General features: G+C 39.7%; 2 protein-coding genes across 4 annotated transcripts in view; one reads left to right on the top strand and one right to left on the bottom strand.

Moving 5' to 3' along the window:
• The window catches only part of LOC139533057 (zinc finger protein 135-like), a 545,377-nt gene that overhangs the window by 157,653 nt on the left and 370,956 nt on the right, over positions 1-16,768 (bottom strand). The window lies entirely within an intron of this gene.
• Positions 1-16,768, top strand: part of LOC139533058 (zinc finger protein 79-like) — a 34,112-nt gene that overhangs the window by 4,799 nt on the left and 12,545 nt on the right. Inside the window, exon 3 of one of the 2 annotated variants that reach the window (XM_071331276.1) lies at positions 2,548-5,634. The exons of the other annotated variant lie outside the window; for it this stretch is intronic. Coding sequence (XP_071187377.1) covers positions 2,548-3,926 — 1,379 coding nt within the window. The 3' untranslated portion in view covers positions 3,927-5,634. Of the gene's footprint in view, positions 1-2,547; positions 5,635-16,768 lie in introns of those variants that run through there. 2 annotated transcript variants of the gene reach the window in all.

Raw genomic sequence — 16,768 nt, 5'->3', positions numbered from 1 at the left:
GTGACAACCATTGTGGCGGCTCATTGCTCTATCAGTACTACACCCCTGCAGTCTGCTGCACCGAACTAGTGATTGATGCTCACCTAGCCTACTCTTTTGCCTTACACAACATTTGGTGATGCAGAAATGAGAGAACATGTTTTTATGAAAATCTGGGAATATTTGGCCAAGGAAACATTTCTGGTTGGTCTCAAGGAATGTCACACAGGGAGACTTTTAAAACAGGATTGAGTGACGTAGCAGCTAATGCTCATGGAGAGCCTCACAATTATTATTATTAACCTTTATTTAACTAGGCAAGTCAGTTAATAACAAATTATTATGTACAATGACGGCCTACACCGGCCAAACCCGGACGACACTTGGTCAACTGTGCGCCGCCCTATGGGACTCCCAATCACGGCCGGTTGTGATACAGCCTGGAATCTAACCAGGGTGTCTGTAGTGACGCCTTCAGTGCCTTAAACTGCTGTGCCACTCGGGAGCTCATAAGTTGAATGAAATTTCATCATCTTTCAGTCTATTTGAGATATTTACTTCCTTTTGTAGCTGTTCACCAGCTTCTTGTATGTTTATTGTACATAAATATAAACACAACATGCAACAATTTCAATGATTTTACCGAGTTACAGTTCATATAAGGGGCGGCAGGTAGCCTGGTGGTTAGAGCGTTGGGCCAGTAACCGAAAAGTTGCTGGATCGAATCCCTGAGCTGACAAGGTAAAAATCTGTCGTTCTGCCCCTGAACAATGCAGTTAACCCACTGTTACCCGGTAGGCCGTCATTGTTAGTAAGATTTGTTCTTAACTGACTTGCCTCGTTAAATAAAGGTTAAATGTAATTTATAATATATATATATATATAATAAGGACATCAGTCAATTGAAATGAATTAGGCCCTAACCTGTAGATTTCACGTGACTGGGCAGGGGTGCAGCCATGGGTGGGCCTTGGAAGGCATAGGCCCACCCACTTGGCAGCCAGACCCACCTCAGGTCCTGGGCTGACGTTATTACACGTGGTCTACGATTGTGAGGCCGGTTGGACGCACTGCCAAATACTCTAAAATGACGTTGGAGGCAGCTTATGGTAGAGGGACGCTGTGTTCTACTCCCTTCACAGAACAGCGCAAACTGGCTTTAACCAGAATAGAAAGAGCAGTGGGAGGCCCCGGTGCACAACTGGGCAAGAGGACAAGTACATTAGTGTCTAGTTTGAGAAACAGACGTCTCACAAGTCCTCAACTGGCAGCTTAATTAAATAGTACACGCAAAACAACAGTCTCAACGTCAACTGTGAAGAGGTGACTCCGGGATGCTGGCCTTCTAGACACTATTCTGGTTAGAGCCAGTTTGCGCTGTTCTGTGAAGGGAGTAGTACACAGCGTTGTATGAGATCTTCAGCCGTTTCCAGCTACAAGAGTCATTTACAACATTAACAATGTCTACACTGTATTTCTGATCAATTTGACATAATTTGAATGGACAGAAATGTGCTTTTCTTTCAAAAACAAGGACATTTGTAAATGACTCCAATCTTTAGAATTTATTCATTTATTTCACCACTAGTGGTAGTGTATTTATTTGTATTATTATAAAAAAAATTACCTTTATTTAACTTCCTTAGCATACTGGTTATTGTCCTGAATTTCAGATGACTGACGTGCCCAAAGTAAACTGCCTGTAAACTGGCCAGAAGCTATGATATGCATATACTAGATAGCATTGGATAGAAAACACTCTGAAGTTTCTAAAACTGTTAAAATAATGTCTGTGACTATAACAGAACTGATATGGCACGAAAATCCATCCGGAATGTTTATTTTTTGAGGTCACAGGTTTTTTCAGTGCTTGCCTATGGGATATACAAATAGATAGGACCCAGATTGCAGTTCCTATGGCTTCCACTAGATGTCAACAGTCTTTAGAATGGGTTTCAGGTATTTTGTAGTTTTTTGAAATCTGACAACGCAGTTGGATTAACAAGAAGCTTTTAAATGATGTAAGACACTTGTATTTTCATGAATGTTTAATATTACGATTTTTGTATTTTGAATTTTGCGCTCTGCAATTTCACCGGATGTTGTCGTAGGTGTCCCGCTAGCGTTTGGACATGCGCCCAAACAGGTTAACTAGGCAAGTCAGTTAGGAACAAATTCTTATTTTCAATGACGGCCTAGGAACAGTGGGTTAACTGCCTTATTCAGGGGCAGAACGACAGATTTTTACCTTGTCAGCTCGGGGATTTGATCTTGCCACCTTTCGGTTGCTCTAGCCACTAGGCTACCTGTCACCCGATATGACCAGAAGAGGAATGGTCACCGCTCTGAGCCTGGTTCCTCTCTACGTTTCTTCCTAGGTTCCTGCTTTCTAGCGAGTTTTTTGTGGCCACTGTGCTTCTACATCTGCATTGCTTGCTCTTTGGGGATTTTAGGCTGGGTTTCTGTAAAGGACTTTGTGACAACTACTGATGTAAAAGGGCTTCATAAAATACATTTGATTGACATGTATATCACACCAACTGACTGGTTCTTCTGATGTTTACACAGGATACCATGTAGAGACATTCTCTACATCCAGAGAGCAACAGCAGGAAGATCAGAGAGCTAAGAGGTCTCATCACTGCCCACATTGTGAAGAGATTTTCCCATTTCTATCAAAGCTAAAAATACACCTAAAAATACACACAGGAGAGAAGCCCTACTCCTGCTCTGGCTGTGGAAAATGCTTCAAAACATCAAATGAGCTAAAAGTTCATAAGAGAACACACACAGGAGAGAAGCCTTTTTCCTGCCCTGACTGTGGAACTCGGTTCTCTAAACTTAACCACTTACAATCACATGAACGTATACATACAGGGGAGAAGCCATACTCCTGCTCTGACTGTGTAAAATATTTCAGAACATCAACTCAACTAAAAGTTCATCAGAGAACACACACAGGACAGAAGCCTTACTCCTGCTCTCACTGTGTAAAATGCTTCACAACGTCAACTGATCTAAAAGTTCATCAGAGAACACACACAGGAGAGAAGCCTTTTTCTTGCCCTGACTGTGGAACTAGGTTCTCTAAACTTTCCATCTTAAAATCACATGAACGTATACACACAGGAGAGAAGCCTTACTTCTGCTCTGACTGTGTAAAATGCTTCAAAACATCAACTCAGCTAAAAGTTCATCAGAGAACACACACAGGAGAGAAGCCTTTCTTCTGCCCTGACTGTGGAACTAGTTTCTCTCAACTTTCCTACTTAAAATCACATGAACGTATACATACAGGGGAGAAGGCATACTCCTGCTCTGACTGTGGAAAATGTTATAAAACAGCAACTGAGCTAAAACTTCACCAGAGAACACACACAGGAGAGAAGCCTTACTTCTGCTCTGATTGTGGAACTAGTTTCTCTCATCTTTCCAACTTAAATAGACATGAACGTATACACACAGGAGAGAAGCCTTACTTTTGCTCTGACTGTGTAAAATGCTTCAATACATCAACTCAGCTAAAAGTTCATCAGAGAACACACACAGGAGAGAAGCCTTTCTTCTGCCCTGACTGTGGAACTAGTTTCTCTCACCTTTCCTACTTAAAATCACATGAACGTATACATACAGGGGAGAAGGCATACTCCTGCCCTGACTGTGGAAAATGTTATAAAACAGCAACTGAGCTAAAACTTCACCAGAGAACACACACAGGAGAGAAGCCTTACTTCTGCTCTGACTGTGGAACTAGTTTCTCTCAACTTTCCAACTTAAAAACACATGAACGTATACACACAGGAGAGAAGCCTTACTTCTGCTCTGACTGTGTAAAATGCTTCAAAACATCAACTCAGCTAAAAGTTCATAAGAGAACACACACAGGGGAGAAAAAAAGTTCATCAGAGAACACAGGCATGAGAGAAGCCTGCTTACGTCTGCTCTGACTTTTGGGTGAGTTTCTCTCACCATAGCAACTTAACACACCAATGTTTAGACACGGGAGAAGCCTTACTCCTGCTCTGTGGAGGGGTGAGCGTGTAAGTCAAACGTCTAGCCAAAGGCTGCGTGTTTGAATCTCATCAAGGAGGACTTTAGCAATTTAGCTAATTAGCAACTTTGCAACTTCTTACTATTTTTTAGCTATGTTAGCATGTTAGCTTAGCATGCAACTACTTAGCATGTTAGCTAACCTTTCCCCTAAACCCATTTAACTCTACCTTAAACCCCTCACCCCTAATCTAGCTAACGTTAGCAACAACAAATTGGAATTCGTAAGAAATCATACATATTACAAGTTCGTAACATATTGTATGAATAGCAATGCGTAACATAACATATGAATTGTAATTCTTAACATCTGATACGTCCTACAAGTCGTATTATACTGAACAACAATCTAAACGCAACAATTTCAAAGATTAACAGTTTGTATAAGGATATCAATCAATTGAAATAAATGAGGCCCTAATCTATGGATTTCACATGACTGGGCAGGGGCTCAGGCTTGGGTGGGACTTTGGAGGGCATAGGCCCACTTGGGAGCCAGGCCCAGCCAATCAGCATGAGTTTTTCCCCACAAAAGGTCTTTATTACAGACATAAATACGACTCACCCCCCTCCCAGACAATCCTGCAGGTGAAGAGGTCCTGGGCTGCCGTGGATACATGTGATCTGCAGTTGTGAGGCCGGTTGGATGTACTGCCAAATTCTCTAAAAGGACTTTAGAGGTGTCTTATGGTAGAGATATAAATATTGAGTTCTCTGGCAACAGCTCTGGTGGACATTCCTGCATTCATCATGACAATTGCACATTCCCTAAACTTGAGACAAATGTGACATTGTGTTGTGTGGCCTTTTATTGTCCCCCAGCACAAGGTGCACCTGTGTAATGATAATGCTGTTTTATCAGCATCTTGATATGCCACACCTATCAGGTGGATGGATTATCTTGACAAAGGCTGAAATGCTCATTAACAGGGATATAAACAAAGTTGTGCACAACATTTGAGAGACATTAGCTTTTTGTGCATATGGGACATTGCTGGATTTTATTTCAGCTCATGAAACCAACACTTTACATGTTTAGTTTATATTTTAGTTTATTTACTGTGATAGTCCAAACATACTAAATGGAGTGGCACTGATGTTTTTTGTATAATATAAAACGTTTTGCTCTGAGACCAGGCTGTCCCTCTGCAGTATTCTGTGGGAAGGAGCTAGTATACCCTTTTTATTTGTTTTTATTGAAACTTTGTTTAACTAGGCAAGTCAGTTAAGAACCAATTCTTATTTACAATGGTGGCCTAGGAACAGTGGGTTCAGATTTTTACCTTGTCAGCTCGGGGATTCAATCTAGAAACCTTTTGGTTATTGGCCCAACACTCTAACCACTAGGCTACCTTCCACCCCTAACATGTATCAGATAGAGATGGTGTGATGATCACTTTTCACCATTAGTTTGGGGAGGATTGTTTTACAACTTTATTTAATGATACACAGTTTATGAAATGAATACATGTGTTTATTAATTGTCTTTAAAACTAGATTAGTTATTTTAGTTACTGATCATGAATGTGTTTGGATAACTGCATTGAAGCAAACTTTATTGATCTGCCAATGAAAAATAAAGTTACATGAATATGTACTGGTCAACCTCTTCTTCTCTTTAGTATTCAGTTCTTCATATTAGATCTGACAGTATGAATGGTTCTTATGGTTGTATTCAGTTCTTCATATTAGATCTGACAGTATGAATGGTTCTTATGGTTGTATTCAGTTCTTCATATTAGATCTGACAGTATGAATGGTTCTTATGGGCTGAGTGCCTGGAGTGTTTTTGTATGACTACAGTCAGGAGTTCTCTCTGACCCTGTGATGTCACCAGCACATTAAGTACATTCATCTTAAGATACCCAGGTGAGACAACCACATATCACAGTAAATACATTTCTCCTCAATTAGTCAGTGTCACATTATTATTACTATTATTATTATTTGTTGTATTATTATTATTATTAGTAGTGTTATTTGTATTTTTTGGGGGGGGGGGGTACTCTTTAAAGACGTAGGGTTTCAGACCTTTTCGGGCAGATGGGCAGGGACTCTGCTGTCCTAGCATCAGAGGGAAGCTGGTGCCACCATTGGGGTGCCAGGACAGAGAAGTGCTTTGACTGGGCTGAGAGGGAGCTTGACCTCCTGTAGCAGTGGGACGGCCATGAGACCAGAGGTGTCAGAACTGAGTGCTCGGGTTGGGAAACAGGGTTTGAGCATAGCCTGAAGGTAGAGATGGGGCAGTTCCTCTTGCTGCACCGTAAGTAAACACCATTGTCTTGTAGTGGATGTGAACTTTGACTGGAAGCCAGTGGAATGTACGGAGGAGCAGGGTGACATGAGGGAACTTGAGAAGGTTAAACACCCAGACGGACTGCAGTGTTCTAGATAAGTTCAGTGGCGACCCATCATTCAGGGCAGGTGAGCCACCTGTTTTGAGCACCACAGTTTTAGCGAGAAAATAGTGAGAGAAAAAATGATCTGTTTGCAAACAATGAAAAAAACATGTAATTGAGTTGTTAACCTGTCTAGCCCCTGCGTTCCACTAGCGGAACTCCTCCCACATTCCACTGAAAAGCCAGAGCGCGAAATTCAAAAAATATTTGAGAAATATTTAACTTTCACACATTAACAAGTCTAATACAGCAAATGAAAGATACACCTCTTGTGAATCCAGTCAACATGTCAGATTTTTAAAATGTTTTACAGGGAAAACACAATATATATTTATGTTAGCTCACCAACAAATAGAAAAAAAGCACAGACATTTTTCACAGCACAGGTAGCATGCACAAAATCAACCAAACTAACCTAGAACAAACCAAAGAAACCAAGAAACAACTTAATCAGATGACAGTCTTATAACATGTTATACAATAAATCTATGTTTTGTTCGAAAAATGTGCATATTTCAGGTATAAATCATAGTTTACATTGCGGCTACAATCAGAAATTGCACCGAAAGCAGCCAGAATAATTACAGACACCAACGTGACATACCGAAATACTCATCATAAAACTTTTCTGAAAAATACATGGTGTATAGCAAATGAAAGACAAAGATCTTGTGAATACAGCCAATATTTCCGATTTTTTTAAAGTGTTTTACAGCGGAAACACAATATAGCATTATATTAGCTTACTACAATAGCCTACCACACTACCGCATTCATTCATCAAGGCACGTTAGCGATAGCAATAGGCACGTTAGCAAATAAACCAGCAAAAGATATTAAATTTCACTAACCTTCATAAACCTTCCTCAGATGACAGTCCTATAACATCAGGTTATACATACACTTATGTTTTGTTCGAAAATGTGCATATTTAGAGCTGAAATCCGTGGTTATACAACGTAGCATAACGTGCTAACGTAGCATCTTTTTCCCAGAATGTGCGGATATTTCTATTAGACTCTCACCTATTCTGACCAAATAGCTATTCATAAACATTACAAAAAAATACATGTTGTATAGAAAACGATAGATCCATTAGTTCTTAATGCAATGGCAGTGTTAGAATTCTAAAAATATCTTCATTACGACATAAGACTTAGTTATGGTAAGGGAATAACCAAAACCTGAGCGCAAAGCTACTAGTACACAGTTCGACAGATATATGAAATAGCATCACAAAATGGTTCCTACTTTTGCTGATCTTCTATCAGAATGTTGTACAAGGGGTCCTTTGTCCAGAACCGTCGTTGTTTTGGATTCAGAACGTCCTCTTTCCCTCTTGAATTAGCAAGCACACTGGCCATGCAGCGCTAAGCTAACCAACGTCAACAAAGTCGAACAACGCAACACGCCGAACGTCCCGAATAAAGTTCAATAATCTAATGAAACTATATTGAAAAAACATACTTTAGGATGATATTGTAACATGTATCAAATAAAATCAAAGCCGGAGCTCATATTCGCCCATAACGACAGGTTTCCAGTAGGCAATAACAGGTCCCCCCACGCGCCTTGCAGAAAACAGAAAATGGGTGACACGTTGTTCCAAGAGGGCTTATTCAACGTCAGACATAGATAATCAACTCATTTTTCCTCTCACTTCCTCTTGACATCCAGGGGAAGGTGTATGACGTGCACGTATAGTCATACGTATAATGCCCATTTATAGGCAGCCACTTGAACACAGCATCGATTTCAGACTTTCCACTTCCTGGTCACAAAGTGTGCTGCCAAATGAGTTGTGTTTGACCCACAGACAAAATTCAAACGGTTTTAGAAACTAGAGTGTTTTCTATCCAATAGTAATAATAATATGCATATTGTACGAGCAAGAATTGAGTACGAGGCCGTTTAAATTGGGAACGATTTTCCCCAAAAGTGAAAACAGCACCCCCTATCCTCAACAGGTTTTAATAAAGCCGCATACAAACATGGTCTCTTTTTTGTTTTCTTGAGTAAGGCAGCTCCAAAATGCAGGTGTTTCAGCCTAGCTCAGTGCTTTCTGTTGAGATGGGGCAAGCCAGCAGAAAATACGGAGCTTTGCGCCGTGATTGGCTCAGTGTTCTGTCATTCATGGGGACAATACAACACTGCCAAGCCTAAGGGTAGAACTTGAAAATTCAAGCCCCGTGGGTGCTTCCATAGAGTTACATTAGAAGTGCCCATCCAAGAAGGCTCAAGGTCATTGTCCACAGATAAAATAACGTCAAATCATGTGATATCTACAGTCGCTTTGATTGGACTGATCATGTCAACATCATACTTTCAAAATCTGAGCTAGCAGTCATCATCATGAATCAAGTCGACAATCTACTGGCAAATCCTTTTTAGTCTTTGTCATATGAAGATAAATAATGAGAAATTATAGATAAAACGTATCGGTTCTCATCGGCCATTGGACATAAACATTACAAAACAAGTTGGAAATTGCAAATTCAACAATGAGTGGTTTGTCAAGGAATCAGTGGCTAACTGCAAGCTTTGCAAAGCAATCATTAGCCTGGTATTCAGTTGAGTGGCTGTGTGGTCCCAAGTCTAAGATTAAGGGGCTCTTTTCCTAGTTTAAAATTGTAAACATTTAACATTGGCCATGCTGTCAATGAAGCTTGATTTGTGCCGCGCTCAAAACAACTTAACTCGGTACTGCAAAATCTGACTTGAGTGAGTTCAAGACAACTGGGAACTCGGGGGGAAAACAAGCTACGACTGAGAAAATACTTTTTGAACTTTCATCCAACTCGGAATTGTAAATTGGGAACTCAGGCCTTTTTCTACAGCTACGACCTGAAGATCGCTGACGTCATATTTTTTTTTACTGAGTTCCCAGTTGTCTTGAAAGCACCATCAATCCAGAGAAAATGTCTTGTATGCTGTTGCATAAATGATGTAACATGCCAGGGAGATGTGTATACTGTAGCTAAGAAAGTAATACTAAGTGTATGTTGTGTAGTAAGATGTTAGTAGCCCATGTACCTCACCTTTAATTTTGTCTATTTTCACCTCTTCATTTTGCCTACTGTTCTGACTTGGTGGTTCACATGTAGCCTATAACCTGTTTTAGAGAAATGTAATCATTGAATATTGTAAGGGTTTTCATTGTCTGCTTATATGCCCCTTTATTTATCCTACGGTTCTGACTTGGCGCACAGGGAGAACACTGTAAGAACGGCCCATGTTCTGAATTTTGTCGCTGTGCATTTCAAAAGGGCTGAACAAATAGTTATATTGACTACGTCCGTCCTAGCTCGCTCATTAATGTCTTAATTGAAATTACAGATTGCCTCTTATCCGCTTTTCGTCTCCTTATGCCATAGTTTGTACATCTCAATTGTCAGTAGAAACCACGTTTGTTTAACCTCTACTTCATCACCCTCCCGGATCCGGGATCCTCCTCATCAAAAAAGCTGACTAGCATAGCCTAGCCTAACGGGACAGGGATATCATATAATATAATTTTCATGAAATCACAACAGCAAATGAAAGATAAACATCTTGTGAATCCAGCCATCATTTCCGATTTTTTAAAATGTTTTACAGCGAAAACACAATATGTATTTCTATTAGCTAACCACAATAGCCAAACACACAACCGCATATTTTCACCATGTTTCCACCGCATAGGTAGCTTTCACAAAACCGACAAAATAGAGATAAAATTAGTCACTAACCAGGAAACAACTTCATCAGATGACAGTCTTATAACATGTTATACAATACATTTATGTTTTGTTCGAAAATGTGCATATTTAGAGCTGCAAATCGTGGTTGTACATTGTGAATACGTAGCAACATTTTCCCAGAATGTCCGGAGATATTTTGGACACTCACCTAATCTGACCAAAGAACTCATCATAAACTTTACATAAAAATACTTGTTGTATGGCAAATGAAAGATACACTGGTTCTTAATGCAACCGCTGTGTTAGATTTTTTTAAATAACTTTACTACAACATACAAAATACATTATTGTGAGACAGCGCTCACATAATCTCCGCCCTGTTGGATTCTACATATTCCACAGAAATACGAAATAACATCATAAATGTTTTCTTACTTTTGCTGAGCTTCCATCAGAATGTTGTACAAGGAGTCCTATTTCCAGAAGAAATCGTTGTTTGGTTTTAGAATGTCCATTTCTTCCTAACATTCCCATCCTCTCTTGGCGCAAAGAACGGAAAACTCCAAAAGTCCCAATAAACTGATAAAACTCGGTTGAAAAAAACTACTTTATGATGTTATTATCATATGTATCAAATAAAATCAGAGCCGGAGATATTCGCCGTGTATACCGAACGCTTTTCAGAAGGCAATGTCGAGGTCCCTCACACGCCATCGAAGACAAAGAAAATACCGGACCTGTCACTCCAAAAGCTCTTATTCGACCTCAGATCAAGCTAGACACCCCATTCCACCTTCCACTGCCTGTTGATATCTAGTGGAAGGCGTATGAATTGCATACATATCAATAAATAAAGCCAGTTGAATAGGCAGGCCCTAAAACAGAGCCTCGTTTTCCGATTTTTCACTTCCTATATGGAAGTTTGCTGCCAAATGAGTTCTGTTTTACTCACAGATATAATTCAAACAGTTTTAGAAACTTCACAGTGTTTTCTATCCAATAGTAATAATAATATGCATATTGTACGAGGCCGTTTAATTTGGGCACGATGTTTTCCAAAGTGAAAACAGCGCCCCCCTATTGACAAGAAAATGTTTTTTTTAAAGGCAGTGAATGAGGCTGAATGAACTGTTTCGCTGCCAGACAAGGCTCCGCTGATAGCCAGGTGTAGCAGTGGTAAACTGTTGAGACTATGCTGTTGGGACAGCTTTATGTAGGCCCTAACAGTTTGTGGGCACCGTTTCAGTGCAATTAATGTATTGTTTAGTGTCTTGTTGTGTAGTGGATTTGCTGGCAATGCATCCCACTTTTTAAAAATTGTTTTATTTAATCTTTATTTATCTAGTCAAGTTAAGAACAAATAGTTATTTAAAATGACGGCCTACCCCGGCCAAACCCGGACGATGCTGGGCCAATTGTGCGCTGCCCTGTGGGACTCCCAATCACAGCTGGATGTGATTCAGCCTGGATTCGAACCTGGGACTGTAGTGATGCAGTGCCTTTCACCACTGCGCCACTCGGGAGCCCTTAAAAAGTTTGTGCCCAACGTGGGGCAGTAGATTGACGGCACAAGCAGGGAGCCCAGCCAACAGAGATTTGAGAAATGTTTTGGTTTTCTTCCTCAGATCTGTGCCTTGCAACAAACCTGTCTCGAAGCTCGACGGACAATTTCTTTGATTTCATTGCTTGGTTTTTGCTCTGACATGCACTGTCAACTGTGGGACCTTATATAGACAGGTGTGATCCTTTTCCAATCATGTCCAATCATTTGAATTTACCACAGGTGGATTCCAGTCAAGTTGTAGAAACATCTCAAGGATGATCAATGGAAACAGGATGCACTTGAGCTCAATTTCGAGTCTCAGAGCAAAGGGTCTGAATACTTATGCAAATAAGCTGTTCATTTTTATAAATTGGAAAATATTTCTAAAAACCTGTTTTCGCTTTGTCATTATGGGGTATAGTGTGTATATTGATGAGGGGGGAAAAATGCATTTAATCAATTTTCGTATAAGGCTGTAACGTAACAAAATGTGGAAAATGTCGTCAAGGGGTCTTTAATGCCCTGTATATGTTTTAAACTACAAATTTAAGGAACTGAAGTGGTAAACAATGAAATAATGGAAAATGCACAATGAAATAATGGATTATCCACATTAAAACACCTAGTTAGAGCAGTGGTTATCTCTGTATTAGTTTTATGTCTGTATTAGTCACATTAAACACCTAGGTAGAGCAGTGGTTCTCTCGGTATTAGTATTATCTTTGTATTACCAACATTAAAACACCTAGGTAGAGCAGTGGTTCTCTCGGTATTAGTATTATCTCTGTATTACCCACATTAAAACACCTAGGTAGAGCAGTGGTTCTCTCGGTATTAGTATTATCTCTGTATTACCCACATTAAAACACCTAGGTAGAGCAGTGGTTCTCTCTGTATTAGTATTATCTCTGTATTACCCACGTTAAAACACCTAGGTAGAGCAGAGAGGACAGAGCATGTGGCTTTGTAACACACAGGTGTTTCATCTCCACACTGGGATGATTTTAACAGTGCAACGCCACACAGGCCTCATGCCTCTCAAGTAGGAGAGTACCAGAAATAAATGAATAAAAAACACAAAACTAATGAAGGAACACACAGTCACCAACAATATATCCCTGGCGTCAATACTTTCAACTTTCTCAGCTCGCTGTTACAGTACAACACCACCAAATGCCATTTATTAACCTCTAACGAGTCACAAACCGGGATCCGGGATCCCCCCATCAAAAAAGCTGACTAGCATAGCCTAGCCTAAAGCGACAGGGATATCATAATAAAATGTTCATGATATCACAAGTCCAAGACACCAAATGAAAGATACACATCTTGTGAATCCAGCCATCATTTCTGATTTTTAAAATGTTTTACAGGGAAGACACAATATGTATTTCTATTAGCTAACCACGATAGCAAAAGACAACTTTTTTTCCCCACCATTTTTTTCCTGCATAGGTAGCTATCACAAATTCGACCAAATAAAGATATAAATAGTCACTAACCAAGAAACAACTTCATCAGATGACAGTCCTATAACAGATTTATTGTATAGCATATGTTTTGTTAGAAAAATGTGCATATTTCAGGTATAAATCATAGTTTTACATTGCAGCCACCATCACAACTCTCACCAAAGCAGCTAGAATAACTACAGAAACCAACATGAAATACCTAAATACTCATCATAAAACATTTATGAAAAATACACGGTGTACAGCAAATTAAAGACAAACATCTTGTGAATCCAGCCAATATTTCAGATTTTTTAAGTGTTTTACAGCGAAAACACAATATAGCATTATATTAGCTTACCACAATAGCCTACCACACAGCCCCATTCATTCAACATAACGTTAGCGATAGCAAATAAACCAGCAAAAGATATTTATTTTTTCACTAACCTTCTCAAACTTCTTAAGATGACAGTCCTATAACATCATATTACACAATACATATAGAGTTTGTTCGAAAATGTGCATATTTAGCGGCACAAATCGTGGTTATACAATGTGAATAGTAGCCAAACTTCAAACAAAATGTCGGGAGAAATCTTGGGAGAGGCACCTAATCTAATCAATAACTAATCATAAACTTGACTAAAAAATACAGGTTGGACAGCAAATTAAAGATACATTAGTTCTTAATGCAACCGCTGTGTTAGATTTTTAAAATTAACGTTACTACGACATACAGCGTGCGTTACAGCGAGACCGTGCCGAAATTAATGGCGGAATTATAGTTTAAAATTTTTCAACAGAAATACGAATTAACAGCATAAATAGTTCTTACTATTTGATGAGCTTCCATCAGAATCTTGTGCAAGTTGTCCTTTGTCCAGAATCATCGTTGCTCGGTTGTAGATTGTCGTCTTCAACTTAGGAATTAGCAGCAAACATTAGCTATGTGGCCCAGACGTGTCCAACTCTTCATAACGCAGCACAAAGAAAATTCCCGAAAATCGCTATATACTGATATAAACTGATATAACTCGGTTTAAAATAACTACATTATGATGTTTTTAACACCTATATCGAATAAAATCAGAGCCGGATATATCTAAGGCCTATAACGAGAGCTTTTCAGAATGCCATCCTGAGGTCTGTCTCGCGTCATGACGAACGTTGAAAAGAGTGCACCCCCCGTTCCAAGAGCCTTTATACGGCCTCAGATCTACCTAGCAACCCCATTCCAATTCTCACTGCTTACTGACATCTAGGGGAAATCGTATGCAGTGCATGTCGACTCATAGATTACATGCAAATTAATAAACTGACCCTGGAACAGAGTGCCCGATTTCAGATTTCTCACTTCCTGACAGGAAGTTTGCTGCAACTTGAGTTCTGTTTTACTCAGATATAATTCAAACGGTTTTAGAAACTAGAGAGTGTTTTCTATCCAATAGTAATAATAATATGCATATTGTACGAGCAAGAATTGAGTACGAGGCAGTTTAATTTGGGAACGAATTTTTACAAAGTGAAAACAGCGCCCCCATATTGTAACCATCTGTTTTATGTAAGCATAAAAACGTAACATTTCACACTATTTTGAGAGTCCCGGATTTATATTTACTATGTTACATCTAGTCTGAGACGAGGCTGCACCTTGACCTACATTATAAACACGCAGATCAAGAGGTGTGTTTTCCCTTCAGCATCTGCATGTGGCATAAGCTCACCCACCTCACAGCATGAATCTAAAATAGTTAATAACTTTGGCTGTGATTGATGGGAAAAATCTGACTCTTAAGGCAATTACTTGAATAATTCAATAGATTTTTTATTTACAAACTTGATAACCAAATTGTCTTTTTTTTAATTGACTTCACTATGAACTGAACTGCAGTACGGAAAATGCCCTCTGAGCACAGTGGAAAGCATGCTTTTAGACTGGAAGCCTGACCCCTTGATCCGAGAAGGGTGTAATTGCAGACCGCAATTAGGGCCGTTCTCTGATATCGGGTGTTTCATGATATCTAGTTTACACCAATTGATGCTCCCCATTGGTTTGTGGCCGTTTCAACACTTGTTGACAATTGTAGCTAGGCCTAACCCTTTTCCTAACCTTAATCTCAGTCTCCCCACCGCCACGTTAGTTATCAAAACCTGCATGGTAAACAAATCCCTAACCCTCACCATTTTCCTAACCTTAATCTCAGTCTCCCCACCGCCACGTTAGTTATCAAAACCTGCATGGTAAACAAATCCCTAACCCTCACCATTTTCCTAACCTTAATCTCAGTCTCCTAACCTGCCATGCTAATTCACCTAACTACCACTTTAATTATCTTAACCTGTTATGTATGCAATGTGCCTAGTTAAATATATATATATATATATATATATATATTTTTTTTTTTTTTTAAACAAATATTTTCCATCAGTTTCATAACACCGGAACTGACCAATGGCATTTATCAATTTGTCTTATATCAGGGAACATCCACATCAAGAAACTGTACAGTAGTTCTCCTACTGGGAGGCGCGGGAAATAGTTGAAAGAGTGATTGGTGCTGAGGAAGCTATGGCAGTGGATGCCGTTTAAACTTTCTAATGTCGAAAGAAAATATAATATGCTAGGTAGCAAATCCGTGAAGGTATTATCACGTTTGGTAAAGGTTTAAATTGTATGTGTTATTTTGTGGTCAAACCGAGTGAGTGAAGAACGTGATTTAAAACGATTTTACAAGTCACGTAGCTAGACTTTGGATTTGTATGAGTGTATGAACATAATGTAACGACCCTGGGTTTATAAGCGCGGAAATTGACCCTGCCGGAGCATGCTTTTGCGGCACAGTCGATAGCGCGCCGGACCTCGGGCTAGGAGGTCGAGGGTTCGAGACCTGCTCCCTGCCTGTTTCATTACAATAATTTCGTCAAAGTCATTTCATAAAGATTCCACTTATTTTAGTTAGTTTTTACATGTTCTTGGTTTTGTGTAAAATGTTGTTTATGAGCTGGTAAATAGCTTCGTCCGAACCATCCTGATCTCGCGAGTTTACATACACTGTTTCGTTAATGTAAGCTCGCGAGATCAGGAATATTCAGACGAGGCTCGTCAAATGGCGGCTTCAACGGTTTCGGTCGTCTTTCTAGGAGTTTGCTCGTGGTGAAATGGCGACACGAGGCTGTGTGGTGGAGTGTCAAAATAGAGGGAAGCTAACTGAAGTTATCCTTCACCATTTGGAGAGTGAGGCCAACTGCATGGAATGGCGTCGATTCATGCGGATGAATCGGAGCACGTGTCATACTCATTCCATGGAGGACCAAGTGTCTGCGTGTTTTCGCTCCACCCTTGTACTTGATTAATTAATTAAGGACACTAATTAGAAAGGAACTCCCCTCGTCTGATTGTCTAGGTTTTAATTGAATGAAGAAACGAAAACCTGTGAGGCTCGGCTGTCAATGGGATGAGTTTTACACCCCTGAAACAATGGAAATGGAGAGAGTTTGAGAAGCAACAGCTGTGCTCGAATGCGATCAATGTGGAGGACAGTTCTGATATGGAGCGGGAGGACAAGGGCCTAGTATGTGAATGGTCTGTAGTGTAAAGACATAGGAAGAACAGAGATAATGATACTGGAAGCAGTGGTGCATGTAGTATAGAAACTCTAAAGA

The sequence above is a fragment of the Salvelinus alpinus genome, chromosome 10 (genome assembly GCF_045679555.1).
Source record: "Salvelinus alpinus chromosome 10, SLU_Salpinus.1, whole genome shotgun sequence".
In the NCBI taxonomy this organism is placed as follows: Eukaryota; Metazoa; Chordata; class Actinopteri; order Salmoniformes; family Salmonidae; genus Salvelinus; species Salvelinus alpinus.
Note: the sequence above shows the minus strand (reverse complement) of the source record. Positions and strands in the feature narration are given on the sequence as shown.